At 36.0% G+C, this 22,596-nt stretch overlaps 1 protein-coding gene across 9 annotated transcripts in view; it reads right to left on the bottom strand.

Moving 5' to 3' along the window:
* The window catches only part of LOC107227788 (collagen alpha-2(IX) chain), a 96,430-nt gene that overhangs the window by 27,832 nt on the left and 46,002 nt on the right, over positions 1-22,596 (bottom strand). For 8 of the 9 annotated variants that reach the window (XM_046734853.1, XM_015669032.2, XM_046734852.1 and 5 more), the window contains exons 3-5: positions 16,933-17,012; positions 3,954-4,176; positions 254-470 (exon numbers count right to left, since the gene is read on the bottom strand). In XM_046734853.1, the coding sequence (XP_046590809.1) occupies positions 254-470; positions 3,954-4,176; positions 16,933-17,012 (520 nt within the window). Of the gene's footprint in view, positions 1-253; positions 471-702; positions 892-3,953; positions 4,177-16,932; positions 17,013-22,596 lie in introns of those variants that run through there. The other variant, XM_046734858.1, reaches the window with a different exon arrangement.

The following is a 22,596-nucleotide window of genomic DNA, read 5'->3' as shown; positions in this document are numbered from 1 at the left end:
AAATTATGCATAAAAGCTCAAGTAGACGTAAGAAGCACCCGGTATACCGATAAAAGCGATTTCTTCGACTTCTAATTAGAAATAGACTTTATTTTCTGCCTTTTTCGAGGAGTTTAATTCTAGCGTAGCTTGGCTTTGACTGTAATTCACACTAATGAGTTCGACCATCCCGAAAGTGACCGAAGTCGTCGGTCTTAACTGACTTTGAACGCGAAAAAACGCACCAGTTCTAGATAAGAAAATAAGTACTCACGGAGATGTTATTGAAGACTACTGTTTGCAGTTTTCCGTCATAATTCATGATCGAGAATTCTAAAGTCCGTTTCTTGAGGTTCAAAGTGATCAGGAATTGTGGCCGTGTTTTGACATCGAGTATCCTCACTACGTGCCATGGCCGGTTTGGCCACTTTCGCGTTTTGAAGGTACATATTAAACTGAATTCCTCTGGTAATCCGGAGGGAAAAATATCACTGAAACAGAAAAAAGGGGAAAAATAAACCGATGTCTTCACACGTGCCGATAAGTGCAGATTATTTTCAGAATGCGCCACATTTATTTCAGCAGGTCTCACATGTTGTAATTCTCTGATTATTTTGTGTTGCTTCGCTCTACCACTACCACGATTTATGAAGAGGACATTTGTGGCCCAGAATGGTAATAGGTATAATAATTATACGTGACTTAAAACCAAATAATTCATACCTTAACCTCTTCCAAAAGTTGTCACTTCATTCAATTCTTGTATTTTCTAATGAACCACACACTTGAAGTTTGTGAGGTGATTTATGCCGTGAACGTCAAACAATCAGGATACTATGCAATTAAATACGCACGCACTAAGTCATGTGATTCTATTGGCAGATTCAACTAATTTCTGTCGAGTTTTTCGTCTGCTTGTCAGGTTGACCAACTGAGTAGCTGTCAGATGTTATCATAGACATATAAGAATAGGCCGCGTGACCGGGCTGAGAAGTTGATAGCGGAATAGAAAGAGAAAGTTGCATATGAGGGATTCTCCGTCAACTCGGCCACTTTTTTTCGACCATCTCAGATCTGCCCCATAATTGGTTATATCAAATTACTACTAAAAGGTACTCTATGTGAATTTTTTCAGATTTTTTCATTCATTATTTGAGAAATTGCCGTTTTTTTGCAAATGAATATATCTCGGAAACTTGAAGTAACTGAAAAAAAATGATTCTACATAAAAGTTGTAGTTTTTTGTTAGCTTTCGAGACAAATTTTTGAAAAAATTTTCACGTTCCAGTAACGCTGATTTTTTACCAAAAACGGAAGAAATTATTCTTTTTATTCAAAAAAGACCTTTTTTTTCGCTGAAAAAATTACAATCTTCCAATATGTGTGACAATATCGCCAAAAAATCACCAGAGTGGCACGGATCGAGGTTCTAGGGTAAAAAAAACCTGTAATTTTTTCAGCAAAAAAAAGGGTCCTTTTTGAATAAAAAAAATAATTTCTTCCTTTTTTGGTAAAAAATCAGCGTTACCGGAACTGAAAAATTTTTTCAAAAATTCCTCTTGAAAGCTAACAAAAAACTGCAACTTTTATGTAGAGTCATTATTTTTCAGTTACTTCAACTTTCCGAGATATATTCATTCGAAAAAAACGGCAATTTCTCAAGTAATGAATTAAAAAATCTGAAAAAATTCACATAGAGTACCTTTTAGTATTACTTTGATATAACCAATTATGGGGCAGATCTGAGATGATCGAAAAAAAAGTGGCCGAGTTGACGGAGAATCCCTCATATGGGATCGCACTGTCTTCATCTAGTCGCGCACGCGCGGACACGCGTACACACTGCGTGGTCAACTTTTACAAGGTCAAAGCCAAAGAATACGCATGCAGAACAATAATCGCACGATTTTTAAAGGACAATAATTTTGTTAAGTATTTTCAAATTATTTATAAGTATTTAATAACCAAAGTCAAATGAGTCAAAAAGAATATTCGTGCAAGATATGCTTATAAATTTCTTGTAAAATAATATTTTTATATATTACGAAAATATAATATATTTTTACGTATTGTTTTAAGTGTAGTAATATTGAACGTTTTACTACAGTATATGATCATACAGTATGTACTTGTGTGCATCATTCATGTTTGTTACCTAATAAAAATGATGAACAGCATTTTACGATTTAAGATTCAATTATTTAATTTAAATGTTTTATTAGTATTATTCTTATTTTTAAATTATAACTTCTAATTTATGTTTTATGTACAATATATAAGAACTTCCATCCCTCCATTCATTTTATATTTCATTCTTACTAAAGAAACGCTGAGCGCGCATGCGCGATTAGACAAGGATAGAGGGGTACTATATGGAGCTTCCTCTTTCTATTGCGCTATCGCATTCACCAACGAGCCACCTCCGATACTCCCGCGGTCTATTCTTATATGTCTATGGATGTTATCAATCAAAATGTAGGGGCATCTCGAAGTTATGTTGCGTTGAGAACTCATACTTGCCAAAATATGACGGATCTGCATTTGAGTCAACATAACCTTAAAATGCTAGGCGTATTGACAGTTCGCGTTGGCTCCCAATTAGACAGCGTTGGCCAGCCTGTTTAAACCTACAAGAAACTAGGCACAGTATCAAATATACTTGCACTCAAATAGCGCAACAACAACACAGAACTTCGAAATTGTATGAGGATAAAGTTAACGTTACTATAACGATGCATATTTAGGATAAATCATCATTTCCCAAATTTAAGAATATCTGAAATTTAGTAAACCACGATAAACAAAACACACTCTTATTTTGAAAAGCCGAATCCTTGAAAGTCATTCTCAAATTGCGCATAAATGATTTTTTCCCTGCTGTTTAGTTATGTTAACGTTATTAACTTCAGCCGCATGAAATTTTTGTATTTTTCATATGTGTGCGTTACACACATAACGCATTGTGATGTAGACCTCACATACCGAGAATTGTTTGAGAAACCCGCCGCTCACAATCAGTGCCAGCAGATAGATAGCCAAAGTTAGGTTTGAGGACTCTTCTGCCGTTGCTAAAAGGATCTGAGTTGGCAGTTACCGCGGTTTCGTCAGTCAGGATAAGGATATATTTTCAGAAATGGCAGTGCAGACTTAAGATGTAACTTCAGTTGCCTATCTGGTGGCGCTGAGCGGCGAGTTTCACAAATAGCTCGCGACGTGTCTAATTCTAAATAATGTTCTACTCAAAATTGACCGCATCTTGAAATAGAAGGCATTCGTCATTTCTAAAAGGTTAAGCCCAGGGTAGCACCCTCTTCAAAACATGATTAGAATCAATGAAATCGGATTTCGCTGCATCTCGGATTTTACTTTATAACCACATAATTGGTACATCGTAAAATCTGCTGAAACACGGACGTGGCGTGACTGAATCTGGGAGTCGTTCGTTATGCTTCGTTCTCGGACGCGAGACTTCGATGGCGCCTCATAGGTAATGAAATACAGTCGTAAGTTTATGACTCACTCACAGTACTTGTATTTCGAAGAAGTCGACAAGTGAAGTCGAGGTTAATGATCTCGCGATTTCTGAACCGCTCGTATGGTTTGTCGGATATTCGAACAATTGTATAACCGATTGTAGCGGTAAAATTTCAATTGCAAATTTCGGCTCGTGATTAAAAAAATTCCCGCGTCCTTGTATATTCAAGGGAAAAAAGTTTATAAAGACATATATGTATGTGAAAAATGAAATTGTATGCAAACTGTAAACTTTTTGATACTCACGATCGTAAATTAAAACGCATTCGCGGTGTATCACCGATTAAAAAATGAAAGTATCAACTATATTGAGCAATCTGTGACACTGATTGGACACAAGAGAAATATGGGACAAATCGGATTTTGTCGAATTGAAATTGGTCTCGGTTCGATTGTTGCGAAGGAATGCGGTGTAGAAATTATTTTATTTTTGTAATTACCTTGTTGGTAAGGTCAAATCTGCATCCCTGTCCAATCTGTACGCCGTTTGCATGCGATTACTTCCTCTGACTCTGGTTACTCCGGGGCGTTGAGTATCCAGCAAGTCCAATTTATACCTCCTGATGAAATCAAAGGTTTGAAGATCATCTTCGCCCGGTTTGTAACCCGCGCAAGGAGCCGGGGCTACCTCAAGGCCCGGCTCTTCTTCGATCACGTTATATTCTGTAATTAAAAAATATGCATAATATATTTTCAGAATTAATTCTTTCAACGTTATTCAAAGCTGGAGAAGGAATGAATAAAAAAATTGTTATCGATGTATATAGGATTATTTATTATGCCGCTACTGAGCACCGCAAGCCAATAAAGCTCGTAGCTAACAGCGATTAAGTTGACAATGACATATCAGCAAATACTCGTTTCGTATAGACGATTCCTGTACGAGTGAACAGTCAATTAAGTAACATGTCATTGTTATTTTATTTTATTGTAATGAACAAACAGGTGCATGACATTATTGTTATAATGTTTGCTGTTTCCTTTTCTTTTACTACAATACTTCTATTTTGTACGTAACATAAATTTTATAACAAAATTTTGACACCTGGTTGATTATCTGAAGAAAAAAAAAAATTGTACATAATTGAAACAAATTAAACAAATGAGCATATAATAAGTGAGAATCAATTTTTGAAGATCAGGATTTGCCTAGTTTGATTTTCTTTAAATAAAAAGAAGATTTCTTCCGCATCATTGACGAAAGTCAACAAATCCTTTCTATGGTGTAACAACAGTGACATCGCGTTAACTCATTTGCCTTGTTGAATACGTTGAAAAAGTTACACGTGTGTTACATTTCTCAAACTGACCATTACGTCGGGTATCCGCAGTAGTATTTGTTCATTCCGTATTCTTTCTCTTCTTTGCATTATGTATACTTAAAAGATACCGAGAAAGAAAAATCCAGGCCTGTAAGTACGTTATTGTTATTATATAAACGCTAAGAGAACTCAGGCCTTTTGAAATTCGAAGACTACATATATGTGCCTTTCGCTATAAATCGGACCCATACTCTGAATCAAAAGTTTCGTAAAGAGAAAAACCGTTTGATAAATTTACAGAAATGTAATTTTTCCAATAACTGCCAAATAAAGATTGACGGTCACTAATTGCACCGAGTTCGTGAAAAAAAAAAAATTAACGCGCGTAAGATGACACACTATCTTTTACCGCGAAGAGAAGCCTTTGGCCTAGCCGCTGGAAATATTATCGCAAATTTCTCTCCTCTCACGATGGAATTCGGTATTTGACAAGTTTTGTACGTTTCTAAATTTTAAAAGCTTTTATTTAAACTCTGCATCAATACGATGCACGGAGAGCCGAAATATGCCAGTTATAATAATTCAAGTATGGTCGGAATCGTCAGTTCGATTAAGAATTTCCGTCGACTCTCAGAATTTAAGATTAGATATATGACATATGCTTGAACTGCATGTATGACATGTGTGCTAAAAATAGCTCCACCCGAGACGTTTATATTAATAATTTTTTATGTTAATATAATCAATTATTATCAAACCGTTTTTTATATACTTTTCTTACTTTACAGTATTAGTATACATTTACCATAAAGTCTCGTATAATAAATTTAACAAACTGTAATTCAAAATTCCTGTATTGAATTTTCAGATAATAAATCGAATGAATTCAAGATTACGATATTTATCTCACTAATGTTTGGTAATTATACTAAATATTGCTATTAGTTACCAATCACACAATTACTAATAGTCAAATTACTTATTACATGTACGGTAAATTCACAATATTGAACCCGAATAATGCCTCCAATACATTTTTAGAAAATTTACAATAGAAATTTTCCACAGTGTAGGAAAGATATTGTTTTTGGTACTTATTTGAATGTGAACTGTCATTTTGGTAGTTTCTAAGTTGCACAGTGAATTTTTGTTGGTAGTAACATTTCTGCTACGCAGTAGTAACGAATCTGAGCAAATTCGAATAACCCAAGCTATATCAAGAGACAAAAAATATCGACAATGTGAAAAAAGGTTGTATAATCCGCAAGCTTAAAATAATCAAACTTGGTGTTTTTGATTCGATATTAATGTTTTCGAGGCTATTCTGTTCGGCCTAGAAATCTCCATTTACCTAAAAAGTATTACGAATCTCCAGAGTGAGTGCAAACAACTTTGTGTAAATACGGTAAACAACATATATTCGTCTGTATTATACATTACTGCGTTATATTTCTACGAGGTTTCTCGGATAGTTTTTTCCCATTTCCTAACTTTTGTTTCAGAGTGTGTTTCTCATTCATCCTTAAGTTCGTGTTCCGGGTTCTCCAATGTTCGCTCTTCGCGTGGCAGCACAACGTAACGAAAGCTTTGGCGCCAGGAGATAGCGGCTCTTGGCTCACACAGCCATGGCCGAAACTCAATACAGCGAATGCTGAGATCTTTTATACCTGTGTAGTCGCGATAAGATTGTAGAAAATATGAGGCTAGACGAGCCAACGGAGGATGAAGACTTCCGACCTTTTGTTACGGGGCTAAACAAGCGTGGGCGATCAAGCCGAGGTTTAATACTTCCACCGGTTTTATGGATATAGGTATAATGCGTGTTTTATCCGCTCCTTGAATGTATGGCGTAACCTATGGCGAATTTGCCTTAGCGCTATAACTACGTTCCATTACGATTAGTCAGCTAATACTATTAGTCCGTGAGTTTGTGGTAGTTTGAATAATAACAGAGTTGGAAAGTTGTGAATTCCTCAACACTGGACTAATACTAAATCGGCACGATGCTAATTCTTTTCTTTTTTTAACAAATATTATTAATTGTAAGTATCATAATTTATGGGCATTGCGTCATGGTTTTTCAATTTGTAAGGAGTCTCGGTATTTTCCATGGTATGAGTAGGTACGGTCATTATTGGAAAAGGTTTCTGTAATGAACGTCACTTTTCATTTCTTAATATTTGCCTTGAAATTATCCGCACCGATTGCGAGTAGAAGTTGACTTCCGTTCGTACTCGAGAAATTTAAAAATTCTTACGTAGTTAAAGTATCAACAATTTTTTTTAGTTCGAAAACTTCCGAGTTTCTATTATGCCTTATAACAGCTGATGCCATTGAGTGCTTTATAGTGCTCTCCAGTTATAGAAGGAGTTATAAATTGTATTGACTTCCGATAACTTAGGTGCTCAAAATGCATAGATTCCATCCTGTACTACTTTCGCCATTGAGTGATTTGTCATAAAATAAGTTTAATGTCATTTCAGTATCAAATAAATTTTGACTTATCAATATTTACTTTGTCTCGTGATGCAATTATATACTTAAACTCGTTAGAATAAATTGAAATATGATTCCACGCTGTTGTAGGACTAATAATTAATTATATTGAGAGTGAAACATTACTTTCATTTAGCTTCAATTATACTTTTTTTCTGAGTGTAGAATACTGCTTGGTGGCCACTGATTGGAATGAAATATGATCGTTGATTGCGAACCAAAACGAAATTACAAGTCTCTCAGCAACGAAAAATAAGTTCAATCATAATAATAAACTTCAGGCATCTTATATTGGAGATTAGTCTTTTTTCATGGTATCACTGACATACCAAAAGTTTCCATATATTATGTCTCATTCTCAATTATGGACGTGAAATGTTAAAGGACACCGCAGGATCCTCGTGCAAATTGGCTACCGGTCGAATTAGCTGGATTTTCAGTATGTCATAGTACATATCCTCCCGATAAAAAGTTCTCATGGACACAAGTCCCAAAAATCAATAGTGCGGGGACCTTCGAATTAATTTTTAACACATTTCATGCATTTCATGAGCATACCATGTATACAAGCAAACTTACGTGTATCAGTTGGAAAATGTTATATAAACATTTATCACTATCATATTCAGGTTGATCAAACTTTCCTCACGAAGGCCGATTCCAAGCAATTCTTAATTTGACACAGGAATCTGGTAAGTTGTTCACCAATTTTCGAAAAGACATTAAACATAGATCATCATCATGGAAATCAGCATCGAGGTTAGAGTTACCGATGACGATATTGAATGGTTCATACGTTTTGCTTGCCGTGAAACCGAACTAGTTCGCTGGCATGCTAAATAGAAATTCTTGCGTGGAGCTATAATAGAGCGTTGAATAGCCAATCACTAAAAATAATTGAGTGTGAATTGAAATAAACATCCCAATCAATCCAAGTGAGGTATGCGTTTGTCGCGGTGCGTCACGTGCAGAATCAGCCAACGATAAGCTCGAATATTGGCATAAGGTACTTCAAAATGTGTGCCCGTGCCGATAATACGAGTGCTCTTCGTGAATTTTCAATTTATTCATTGAAAGTATGAAAAGTAATTACACATGTTGAATAGCAACTCAACCTGTCGGTACATAGTGTTTGGTCACCATTTGAAGCTTTCTTGTTGTCTGTAGTGTAACGAATCACATGTGATCACTTCCCACTCAACATTATATTGTATATATAATAATATTACAAAACAGAGTTCTTACGTGAAATCAACAAAACGATAAACTTTGCACTGAAAAAAGTAACAACAAAATTTCCTGTAATTCAGAGCAGAATTTCATGTTTTCAAACGGACCCTTTACTGCATTACTGTGCACATGCCCAGGCGTGCCTGGGCCTTTGATATTTCGTCACTTTTTTCAAGTTCTGTTTACATGCGCTGGAAATTGTTGTTTTTTTTTCCATTGCAATGTTTATCGTGTTGTTGATTTCACACAAGATCTCTCTTTTTTAAGGTTTTCATCTTGTCTACGGTCGAATAAAACGTTATACCGGACGTGATCACATCTGCTTTATTACACTACGAACAAGTGCGCCGAGCTAAATCCTTCAAAGCCCTCCAGAGTCGTTAGGATGAGATTCCAACCATGGGTTTCCTATCTCGAAATGCTTGCCTAGGCAGCCTCTGCACACACCCTAGAAATTTGTGCAGAGTTAAGACACACGCTCTGTACAAATATCTCATTCTTCCGGCGTTATCATCTTTCTAGACAGAAACAACTATGTAAACGTCATCCTTAGAAAACGTTATGTGGTTTACCATGAGAATAAAGCATGTCTATAGCATATACTCATATGACGTGATTAGGTTATTATATAATACACGCACATAGGGCTACATATTATATACGAGTTAGGACTGCGTAATCGATTAATCGGAGACTTTGAACAGTTGTTTCAATAATAAATCAATTAATCTATCGATCGAAGAATTAATTAATTGGAAGATTCGTTGGATCGATTAATCACTATTTTCGCTCAATCGTGTTTTTGATTAATCGATTAATCGATATATCCAATCAATTGTTCTTCCAGTTAATTGTTCGAAATTTTTTCAATTTACATTATTTATCATAATTTCATTCGTACTCAATCTCCCTCAATTAGCGAAATGTTCGTTGAATAATCACCTCGCAGTTTTCTTCTTAATCACTTACCGGCCAAAGATTAATTGGGAAAACGATTAATTGAAACGACTAATTAAACGTCAGGATCGTTATTTGTTTTGCTTTTAATAATTGCAAATTATTTTTCAGCAATTAATTGAAATCTATAAGAATTGATCGTTTAATTACACAGCCCTATTGTAGAGGCAATTATTGGGGTCATTATTTGCCGTGAAGATCTCTCAACTGTTTACCGGTGCTTGACTATAATTAACTGACTGTTCTGTTCCAGCGCGTAGGTGGTTACGATTCCTACCCACGAACCCGTAGTCGACCCAACCAGATCCCATCCACGAGATGACTGGCGCCACTTTGCGGATACATTATGGATATTTGGCCACGTATATCGCGTAAACAGTCAATCTAGACATTCATGAAAGACACTGTTCTTGATCTCATAATTAGAATACGTTAGGATCCATACGAAATTAGGAGTGAACCGTATTTTACAGACCACATACTTGATACTAATAGCCATAGGCTATCATCTTTTTTGCCCCTCTTCGCGAACTTGTGTACACTAGAGTGTTTCCGTTGGAGGCAAATATTTTTTCTCGCTCACAGCAGAAAACTTGTTAATAGCAACCAAAGAGATCCTCGTGAAAGGATACCTTTGAAATACAGTTTTCAAAAAGGTTATTGCTGGAATTCGAATTTTATTCATCCGAATAAAATGGGAAAGTTATCATTTTTTTATTTTAGAATTATAAGTACTAAGCCGCACTTAATAATACGGAATTGATTTTGGAATCTTTTTTTAGGTACTAAAATTTCCCACAAAAATGCAATTTAGTCAGGACGAATGTAACTTTCGAATCATTTAAATTACGGATTTCGTTCAATGGATACTTTGGAGAGCATTTGATTCTCTACGAATTGCTTTCAACATCAAGTCCGTTAACCTACTTGCGAGGAGGATCTGTATAGGGTCCAGTGCTTGGTGCTCGGCTTTTTTCAATCTCACAACAGACACCGCAGGCGAAAAATTTTTTCGCATAATTTCGTGCATAATAATGCTTTTGCAGTCCATGTATAAATACCTATACACAGCCAAATTTTCGTGCGTTATACCGTCTATAATGTATATTCAAATTGTCTATTATTTAATCGGGGATATATTGCAACCACGATCTAATCTGATCCAAGTCTTGGGCTAGTCAAAGCCCCGAATGCGCATGTAGGAGAGGCAGGCGCATAGCTTCTCAGTGACATCGATGTCGTGACGTCGTATCGAAGAAATGCTACGTTGTATTATACTTCAAAGCGATCAGAGATCAAGGCAGCTCGCAACTGGAATCGAAAATAGATGCATGGTATCTGATTCTATACTTGTAGTGCGACAAATGAAATACAGCGGCAGTACACGATGTAAGAAGTACGTACGATCTTATCACACCTACCTAGGCGTAAATCGAAGCATACTATATTGTACTTTAGACCGTTTGAGATTGGGACAGATCTTTTTTCTCCGGAATAATATCTAAAAGTTACTTTTTGTCGAACTAAATGTCCTCCCGAAGTATAAGATTTTTAGATCAAGTCTGAGAGGTGCCTCATTGCATGTGACTCTTTCCAATTCAAATACCGTACAAAAAGTATACTCATTCCATCATGGAATCTTCCAAAATAAACGTGAAATACAGTTTGACAATTGGACTATAAGCTTTCTTATAATATAAATAATAAGCTATTTGTTTTTGTAGGCATTGGAAGGACAGCTTCAGATCGCTATTTCCAAACAAAGGTGTAAAACAGCACGAGTTTACTTATCATTTGATTTCTAGTTGATTCAATGTAGAAAAAGCTGTTTTCATTGTTAAATATAATTCAATTATCAACACGATCGAATTCACGTCGAGACTCGGTCAAATGCTTATTTCGTGGTATACCACCCTCACGGAAAAGAACCCTAAATTTTTAGGGGTAAGCCACAAAATTTAAGGGTTTACCCTGAAAGTTGAGGATAAACCCCTAAATTTGGGGGTTTACCCGCAAAAATTGAAGGTAAGCCATCATTAATGGAGGGTTTATCTCCAACAGTTGGAGATTAACCCTCAACAATTGAAGGTTCAGCCCCAGAGTTGAAGGTGAACCCTCGACGTTGAAGGTGAAGCCTCAACGTTGAAGGTACACCTCCGACGTTGAAGGTAAACCCTTAACGATGAAGGTTAATTCCTATCAATTGAGGGTTCAATCCCCAAGACATGAAGGTGAACCCTCGACATTGAAGGGTAATTCATATCCCCAAAATTTAACTGATGGTAAATGTGAGGGTGAACTATCAACATTGCGGGGACTGTCCCCTGCAATCCCAAGGGATAAACCTTACTCTTCTTGAGGGTAAACTATAAAATTTGGGTGTCAATGCGAAAATATAATGTGTAAAAGGTTGGCAGTGAACCCTTGATTCCATTGCAGGCTAACATAACCCGTGAAATTTCCAAGGTAATTCTTATGATATTCATTGAAGTTCTATTATTCTCAATAACATCTGAAATGATCTATCTGTATATTATTTATGGCAAAACCAATGATTCAATTTGAGTTTAACTTTCGAGCAACTCGCTGGAATTAAACCATCGAATTATATAGTATAAGGATCACTACTGATATTGCATTTTACTTACCCTGCATGCCAAAAGAATACTACTTAGTTTTTTCAGGGTTGAAATTAGAAATCATAAACTACACTATACATGGGAATTCCCACGCCAACTCGGCAAATCAAAAAACATTGACCCTCTTCGATTTTGTCGGTGATTTTTTATATGATAGTTCTCGAAAATTATCTGAAAATTATCGAATCTGAATATTTTATATATTTTCGTATAGTGTATGTACATAGTACATGTACGCATACATCTTCATTATAATATAATAACGAACGGAATGCATTGGGTATAGATAATTCTTCATGGCTGTATGAATTATACATACGTACATTAAATTTTATTTACGATTATTTTTGTGCGTGGGGATACATTATACCCTTCTTCTATATTAAACGCGAATTCGTATAGATATACAATAATTCAATAATGTTAATATATCATTTTCGTGGCATTCAATGATAAAAATCAATATCCAAATGCATATATAATAGATGTATATGATTGCCTCAAGATATCAAATGAGAAATAACCAGACAACTTGTTGATTACTCAGTTTCTATTGTCTTTACTAATGGTGTGTAATGCACATTTGTAATACCGTTACATCTATAATTCCAATAAAATGACATAATAAGCTCTTGATTCGAGAATTCTTTCAAAGTGAATCCTCGATTGGGAGGTTCACCCTCAACTTGGAGGTAAACACTTGACTTGGGGGTTAACCCTCACTCAAGAGGTAAGCCCTCAACTTGGAAGTAAACCCTCGACTTGGGAGTAAGCCTTTGACTTCGAGGTTAACCCTGAATTAAGGGGTACGAATTTACCCATTAGAGGTTGAGAGTTACTTTGGGTATAAAATTGGGGGTTTCTTCCGTAAGGGCAACCGATTTCCGATTTCATATTGTTACGAAGCTTTAAAAAATCACAGCGATCAACGTGATATCTTGATGGGTGGGCCCCACCGGATAAAATTGATACTTATGAATTGCTGGGCTGGTAGATTAATGGATTTCATATAACGAGAGCATGTTTCATTATTTTTTCATATAGGTTTTCCGTACACAAAGTACTCATTTCTATAACGATCGTGAGTCAGCAAATGCGCATATATGCGGAGTACTGAAAAGACCACTCTTAAGTCCTAGGAAAGTAAATTTTTTATAAAAATTAAAACGTTTGCCATAGACTATAGAGAAAAAAGTTTCAAACAAAAGTTGTAGAGAATTTTATTATCTACGAAAACGAGCTGTACTGTTTTTGTCGTATGATACGCGGCTTGTGAGATATTTGATAAAACGTGTTTTTCAAGATGGCGGCTAAAGCTCAACCCTCATGTCCCGAGAACTTGAATTTACATTCAGGGGACGCCCCTGAACATTTTCCAATAAGAAAATAAATTATGCAGAGGATTGCAGAAAAAAAATCCCTGACTCTTGGACTAGGTATACTTGCCTTCGGATCGTATGCGTGTTCACCTATAACGACAGGTCTTGCGAACTTACGCTCGACCCGAAAGGACCGATTTAGCTTCCGAGTTTGTTACCCAATATACTATTAATTGGACGGCAGTTATAAGAAGGCAATCAATGCATTGAGCCATCGTTCGATTACCATATTGTTACATCGTCGCATCTATAATGATGGAAAACTGATTGATAACGCGATCAATTTGTGTTCACTAACTGGACGTTTGGTGTGTCCATTTGTACAACATCGTATAATCCACCGTGTATGTACGACCGCCAATAGCGAGTGCCATGAATCGATTACAACGTAACAGATAAGATCGGAAAAAAAATAGTACCCGTTAAGAGTGTCTTTTTTTTATTCATCTCAATTTTTGTTCTCTTCGTAGGTCTTTGGTGCTCCATAGGAGTCCAATTCAAATCGATATTACATCGATCCTAGGATAAGAAAAGAGAAAGCGTCAAGTTTAGTAACGATTTTCACTCTCCAATGAGGTGTAATTAGGGACTAAGAATTCCACTTCCGACTTCAAATTGATTGCGCTAAACACCTACAATGTTATTAAGATCGGTCTATACTCGGTCAACTGTATCAGATTAGGATAACGTGTTTACTTTTATTTTTCCTGGCACAGTGTCTAAACGCTAGTTTTTGCCGGACGAAAAATCCCCCCTAAGCATATGATTCGTAGTCCAAGCCTAAGAAATATCTCACAACTTGTGATTTTTCCCTATTTCAATGACACATTCAAAAATATTACACGTATTCCAGTTTCTTCGAGGAATTTTATGAAATAATCGTGAGTATGATCTTGTACGCATAAATCGTACGGATAAGTAAAAAATTATTGTCAAAAACATCATTGCTGTTTTTTTACGTAGGCGCAACCAAAAATCAGATATTACCAAATAGGGCTTTTTGTATCTATCGTTTAAAACAGAGGACTGAATCCGACATTCTAAGGTCCATGAAAATAAGTATCTTATCATTTATATTAAAATGAAGTCAGTCCAATTGTCAAACCATACCACAACGGTTATTCTGGAGAATTCCTAGACGATCTTGTTATATGACGGCATATACTTTTTTAATCGTTACTTCAATACAGGCAGAGAGTCGCGTGGTATGAGCTACCTCTTTATAGACTTAAGCTGAGTACATATTACTACTCAAGTACTTATTTAGCGAGAATTTTGTTATTGAGCAAAAAATAACGTTCGGACCTTTTTCCAGCAAAAACGAGTGTTCCATTTGGCTGACCTTAATGGGTTCAGCCCAAGAACTTCCCGCTGACAATGAGATGTGTTCTGAAACCTCAAAACATTACCAAATACAAATTTTCCCATCCCTTTTATCCTGTTACACAAATAATTCAAAAACTACAGGACTGATGAAATCAATACAAAATGTATCCAGAAAAAATGAGCGGGAAGTTAAAAAAGTACATTATTACCCTAATCTGAGACAGTGTAATTAACAGTAGATAGATTTCAGACTTTTTATTCATTCTCGTGTTCGGATACCTATGGGTATAATAACCGCTTGGATGTTTATTTTGCGGCCGCAAAGTGTTTTGATGGTTTTTTAAGGTCATCATTATAAATTATAGGTATATCGTTGGAATTAAACACTTAAAACCGAGAGTCTGCATGGGATATTATACCTACAGAATCCTCTTCGCTGTTACGTGAAATTTGATTGAGTACCCGTTGAATACATTAGCCTAGAATCACTTATGATCGAATCTTGTGGATGCCCGTAGGGCTAGAACAAATGCGGATGTGTGTCACATAATCCATTGTGTGGAAGGCTGAACGATTCAAATAGACTGCCAGATAAATATTGGGCCGCGTTCCTACACCCAATGCAACTAATAACAGGTCACATGAACTAGAATATACAGATTAGTACCATGTATAAATAAATCAAGGCAATGAATGCAATAGGTATATGCAATTAGATCATTGGGATCAACTCATGTGCGTAAGAGAAAGAAATAACGACAAAAATTCTTTCTTTTATTGTATTGTACGACTAAAGCCTTTCAAGTTGGGTGCATGTGATTTTTATTCGCCAACACAAACAGGTTTTCTTTGATTTTATCGTTAATCGTAGTTTTGCTTTAGGAGATTGGTGGGCTAAAAATCGATACTATATATTAATTTTATTACAAAAAGGTGGCATATATATCGACTGTTCATCACAAATTATGATATTTGTAAGATAGGAGGACTTATTCAAACTTACGAGAATGTGAAACACTGAAGTATAAATCGTGGTTACATATAAATGCTTCATTTAAAATTGCTACAAAATGGTTGATAAATCTATTATACTAATTTCATTCTATCACTTTTGTATGGCAACTTCCATTCAAAAAACTATTTTGTACAAAGAAACTGAAACATTTTTTTTATCATGTCAGAATCATTAAATATCGAATGTTACAACATCACAGCGATACTTATTGTGATCAGCAAATGGCAATAGTGAATGAACTATTGAAAAGAAGAGCCATTTCCGTGACTTTGTTGGAAATACTCGTTTGAATTAAATGAGCTATGATAGGTTGAAATCAATCGTATCTACCACATTTTCAACTACACTTTGAAAAGATTTGAAACGTAGCGTCGATACTTAAGTTTCTGTTTTAATACCAATATTTTCTATTTTTGTATTTTGAAGGAGATCTTGGTGGCTTGCGAATATGATAGTTCGACAAATACTCTATGTATACGATACACTATTAATAAAATTAATAAAAAGTACCCACTGAGACGAGAAGAGAAGAGATTACGACCGACGTGAACTGATCATTTGATGTTATAAACATTTAAGAGAGATTACAAAAACAGGATGAATTTTTGGTCAAGATTATCTTCTCCTTGTTTTACTGAATACTGGTTCGGCTGAATTGGAATCCATTGACTACTATATGAACTCGAGGTATGATATGAACTCAAGCTGGTTCCAAGAAAAAATTAGTGTGGCATTAAAGTGTGCCTATCGGGCCGGCAGTTAACCGAGTATAAGAGTAGAATATATTATTTGTCACGCAACAGAATAGCGGCATGAATCAAATTCACTGTCTATTTTAAAGTATTTATATTAATGATTCTTTTATGTCGCTAAAGCTTAGACGAAAATGCCAATAAGCGTCGTAATGGCGTGGCATCATCAAAAACACCGAATAATTTCAAGAAAAGCCTATATTAAATACAGTATCTGCGCTTCATTCATCTCACTAAATATATCGTTCTCAAGGTAGCTCATTCTCGAATTTTCTGAAATAGCCCCTTCTGCTGCCCAGTAATCGATACAGAAATCTTCCAACTGACGTCAATGGAAGTAAATAAGTTAGATATGTTACTTACGTGCTTTCGTGAGTTGTATTGACTGAAGGAGTGTGAGTGACCACGATGTCAAGAGTAGCGCTCTTTTCCACCGTTCCGTCCTGAAAAAATATTTTATGAATCAGTTAACATTGTTAAAAGGGACAGCATTTAAGGAATCGATAAAACTGCTGATTATATCTATTTCTAAGCTCTTTCTTTCTTACATGTTCAAATGAAAATTACACGCTGCGTGGAAATTTAACATTGCGATTTCATTATAACGAGTGATCGAGGAATCAGAATATTAATCGTTGATTGCACGTCGAATTTTTAGTAGTCATTGTTCAGAACACGATCGATAACTTGATTAAACGGCCATTTTCGGAAAGTAACGTTGAGGTGATAAAATGTTTATACTAAATACATGTATATAAAATAAATATGTATAAACACTATACTACACTAAAACGTTGCGTTGATTTAGTATCGTGCCTTCTAAACAATTGACTATATGAATCCACTGTTTGTTTGATTGCTCGTGAGAATCGCATCTGAATTTTGCTGAATTTTCTCAAGCTCAAAGACTTCCTGACAAATATCCCAAAACATACCACTTTGAGGATTTGTACAATCTCGCGTGTTAACATAAAACTGTATTTCTCTGCATGAGAAATCTCTGTGGGTTGAGTTCCGTACAAAGATACTCGTGCCCATTTTAAGACAATGAACTTTACTCTTAGAACCTGAAATAATTTAGTTTACAAGGTTGCGCAAGCGCGTGACGAGCTGGAGTTGTATAGTTGTCGTCATCGTAGTTGAAACTGGAAACATCATCACGCGACTTCAACTGAGAGTAATTGATACGTAATGTATGAAAAGTAATAAATTATCAGATTTAAGTTGACATATGTTCTACAACTATTTATGAGTTAAATCGATTTTATGTATTACACTGAAGGTTTCAATTACACTCGATGATGGATTCAAAGTCATACGGTAATTCATATTGCAATAGTAAAACGATATCAATCAAGTCGGTCAAATCCAATGATTGGCACAGGTCAAAATGTTTGTAATGTGGAGGCCTTCCAATTATCTCATGCTCTACACACTATGTCTGAATATCTATGATCGAATAAATATAATAGCATACTTAGATATCTTGTCTGGTACCTAACTATGGAATGTAAATAATTTGGGATTCGACCACCAAGTTCCACTCACGTGCTGGTGCAGAGACTATTGAATGCTCGAATGGTTTTGTGAGTGTAGTCGATGCAAGATCTATATTTCTTTTTTCTTCGAACAGAGAAAGTTTGAAATGTTTCGAAAAATTGAACATTTTTTTCCCAACACATGCTTGGAAACGTAGATTTTCAAAACCCGTGAAGCGTGCATAAAGTACCCTATTTTCGAAAAGTGTGGTAAAAAGATGTTGGCGTATGCGCTCAACTGAAATGCTCGATTTTACACACTAGAGCTTTCTTTAGCGCATGCGCAGTTCAAATAATTCTATTTCACGCACTGTATCATTGAACATAAGTTACCTAACCCCGATTCGTTGATCGATGATTGTTAAAATCAGCCAAGTATAGGTATTCCTTTGCAGCAAGTAAAAGGGCCTGAACGGTAGTGGGGTAATGGTAGCGCCCTACATTTAATAACTCGCGTATGGGGCTTACAATGATGAGCGAGTCGGTAACGGTAGGAAATTATTGTACCATCACCGTTCCTCGTCAAGTTGCACCGAATTTCAAAATTTTCCATTGCGCAAGTTGTCTTTAACAATTTTCGGTCAAGTTCTTTGGTGTATGCGCACTTTGGAATAACTGAATTTTACGCACTGTGCCATTGAACATAAGTTATTTAACCCTAGTTTTATGAGCCCCCAGTGGCACCTTTGTTGCTTTTCCAATTAAACTTTCCTTCACAGATGTCGGAAAAAATAGCATGTGTCACACTAACAGATGAGCAATATTTGACTCGTGTGATTACGGCACTCGCCTTTGCCGAGCACAATAACAATGTCACGCCCAACAGAATTCACCCATTATCCGCATTTGAAATACAATTTACTATTTCAACCCTTGCTCGGACAGTACAATTTCCAAAGCCTGTAGAGCATGCGAAAGATGCCCCATTTTCGAACAGTTTAGTAAAACAATATTGACGCATTTCGGATAATTCAATTTTACGCACTGTGTCATTGATCGTAAGTTACATTGCTCGAATTTTCTCGTCGGAAAACGTCCACTTACCGAAGTTGTAACACAATACACTATACACTGTTGTGTTACAAGTGTGGAAAGCGAGTGGTTTCCAACGAGTGTAACATTTGCAGCGTATAAAATATAGAATTCCAGTTGTACGCATGCGTCAAAGTAGATTTACCGCACTATTCGGAAATGGGGCGCCTTACGCACGCTCCACAGGCTTCGTAATTCGAACTCAATTTAGTAACAACTATATCAATAGTTTTGGAGATATAATGATATATTTAAGCAAAGTCAGAACGGAATTACACACTTATATGAACGCTGAGTAAACTCTTACAGATAGAAAATTTATGCTCCTAAGTTTTGCAGGTCTGGATGAGCTCGACAAAAAAGTCCAGGAGAACATATGGCTATGTCTAATAGTATTGCCACGAGAAGCATTTGGAAATACTTGTGGGTGGAGCCACGACGATCTGCTAGTTTTATAACGTATTAACAATAACTGAATCTTTGTTGAATGGTTTCCACTCAAATTCGTGAGATATTTTTTTTTTATTTCACAACACCCCCAAGTCTTTGAAGTTTCCGTTTTTATATAAATGGCATATAAAAAAACTAAATGTTTGAAATTTTTAGTTTGAATAAAAAATTATTTACAAAGTTTCATAGCTACCTTAGTTCAGTCCGAACGATCAATCGAGATCTGGCTGTCAAATGAACAAATTTGATGATAAAAGATTTTTTTTAAATACCAGAATTATGGTATCGTATCCAAGAAATTTGTTTCGATTTTTAATTTTTAATATATTTACTAAAGTTCTTATTGAAATTCAAGCCGAGTTGTTTTTTCATTTGTTACCGTTGATTTATCGATGGTTCTTTCTACCACGGTAATCACCGATTGTGCTCGTGTGACTAACTGTAAAGATCACTGATTGTTCGTTTGAAAGAAATTGTTTGCAGTGATGTTAAAACTTTTATGTTTTTTAACGACACTCAACACTACAAACAAACAGTTTGATTGAATTATTAATTATCATGTTTCGGATTCACGACAGTGATCAGCTTAAGTTTAATTTCAATCTGACAGAGTCTTGGAAAAATGTCATTATAATTTTTTATATAGAAATATTTCAAGTCGAAGAATCGATTTTTTGTTAGTTAGAATTGTCGCTTGAACAGCTCGTTAACAGCTAAATTTTATAAATTCTGAGACTTGGTAGCAGCCTGATTTTCGATTGATTCGAAATGTTGGTACCATGAAAAGGGAAATGAACGGAAATGTTTTGAAAGGGTAGGTATAAGAAGTTTGTTTACCCTTGTTGATTGGTCGGTTTTTACCATTTAGTTTTCGTTATTCGGAGTGTTGGATCCTTGCCAATGATTGACATTCCGTAAGAATTGGTAAGATGGATTGGATTCTTGATGATTGTACATTTGGTTGGCAAATGCGCAGTCCCAAAGTGGGGTTAATTTTTTGAATGCGACGAAAATGTGTAAACAGGAAGTAGGGAGGAGCGTACGCTATTCAATTTACTATAATATGTTTCTTCCGTGCAGCCTACAACGTGTTAGCTGCACGGCGAACATCAACGTTTTCATGACGTTTGAAAAGAGAGAGAGAGAGAGAGAGTAAACACAGCTGTCAACCGTTTTCACTATAAGCCCCACACACTTTTATTATTGTATTCCTAACTTTTCTAAATGTATATTTTTACGTGGGGGTGCTCCCCCTGCCTGCGGCCCTGGACCCGCTCCCACACCTTGACTCCCACCGACCTACATCCATGCACTACTTGTATTCATTGTTAGGATTTTCTCTTTTCTTCTCTTATTTTCGAGTCCATAATTTGGCTAGAGTTGAGTCGGAAATAAAGTCGCACGTGTTACACAGGAATAACAGTCGATTATTCCCTTGTTACGTAATGTACTATTGTGACCTTGTTTTCGGGCGACAGCTTGAACCGTCCTTTGAAGCTGTCAAATTTCAGTATCGCGCTATAGTCCTATTTCCAGGTAGCACAACATGTCCGCTGAAGATTTGAAGGTATTAACATGTCTTATTTTTGATCCCCAAATGACGCTCAATAATTACCAGTAAAAATCATATTTTAATGACAGAAAGTCGAATTTTAAAGTTCATTGAATTATCTTGAGAAATATCAGTCAGCATGTACAGTTTGGAGACCGAAAGTGGGAATGGCTTGTTGGAACGTCGTCCATACAAAACAGTAAACACTCAGAAAGAAGAATTCATCGAAGTAGGGCTATTTTTATGCCTGAGGCCCTTTATGAATCAGGCACCTTATGTCTGATTTAGCTATATTTTAATTTTCGTATTAGGTTTGATATATCTTTAAACAAGAATAACTTGTTCAAGAATCGAGCGAAGTATGTAATATAATGTAAGTATATAGTAAAAATATCGAAATTCAACAGTCAAAATCATCATCAGACAAGTACCATATCCAAAGCTCATTTCAGGCCTAAAAGTTGCCGTGAATATTATGCGTAATGCAGGCACATTTTTTTTGGGTGCATACTGTTAAAATTTCAGTCAAATCGGTTCATCTGGAATCCTGCCTAGAAAATACTCTCACTCCACCGACGTATTTCATTGAGAATCAGTCAAGATTTCCCAAAAACGCATGCCAATGGCACAAAGCGGTATTTCCTGAAGTTGAGAATTACACATTTTTTAAAAGTACGATCGTTGCTCTTTTTGAAACCGGACGTGAAAAAAGTCTGACAAAGTAACAACACGTAAGCAATTTCTTTTTCGAAAATCAGCCAAACTGGTTACGTGGTTTGTTTAGTCCCATGGTCACGAAAATTGACGACACGCTGTACACGTATACGCATATAGTATCTATTCGTAAGAAATACTTGCAAAGGATCTTGTTAGTGACAAAGCATGTTTTCTACTTGGCTTCCGACAAACCACTACACAACACCGTCTGCGTTTGGGTTTTGCACATCTTTTTGTTATTGATGTCCAAAAGAATGGATTTTTTTGTCAGGTTTTTTTGAAAGGTTAAAAACAATTTACCGATGATAAAAGATGTTTTTGGACATCTTTTCGTATCTACTCGTTTTTTTCCATCTCAATAGGTAATTTTACATTAGAAATGGATTAAGATAGTTACAGGACATCCGGGCTGGTTTGAGGTCAATATTTATGCACAAGAGTGTACAGGCCTATACCCTTTCTGGATGGCTTGTGTAGCATCTGAGATATTATTCCTTTTATGGCGCACGGAAGGAATCCGTGGCGTCGCTGTGTAAGTCTAGCGCTGGAGGTAAACATACCTATGTATATCAAAAATGCGGGTATCACGTGGGTACCACACGCTACGTGTTTGCGCATACGCTTACTCGTGTGCACAGAACAACACTGTCGAGAAGTAAGCTACTTTCACTCCTGCAATCCACCGACAGTCCGATGATGCATGGAATGCATCACATAGAGCCACGCTTTGAACCGTGT

This window comes from Neodiprion lecontei, chromosome 3 (genome assembly GCF_021901455.1).
Source record: "Neodiprion lecontei isolate iyNeoLeco1 chromosome 3, iyNeoLeco1.1, whole genome shotgun sequence".
In the NCBI taxonomy this organism is placed as follows: Eukaryota; Metazoa; Arthropoda; class Insecta; order Hymenoptera; family Diprionidae; genus Neodiprion; species Neodiprion lecontei.
This window is presented reverse-complemented; position numbering and strand designations above follow the sequence as displayed.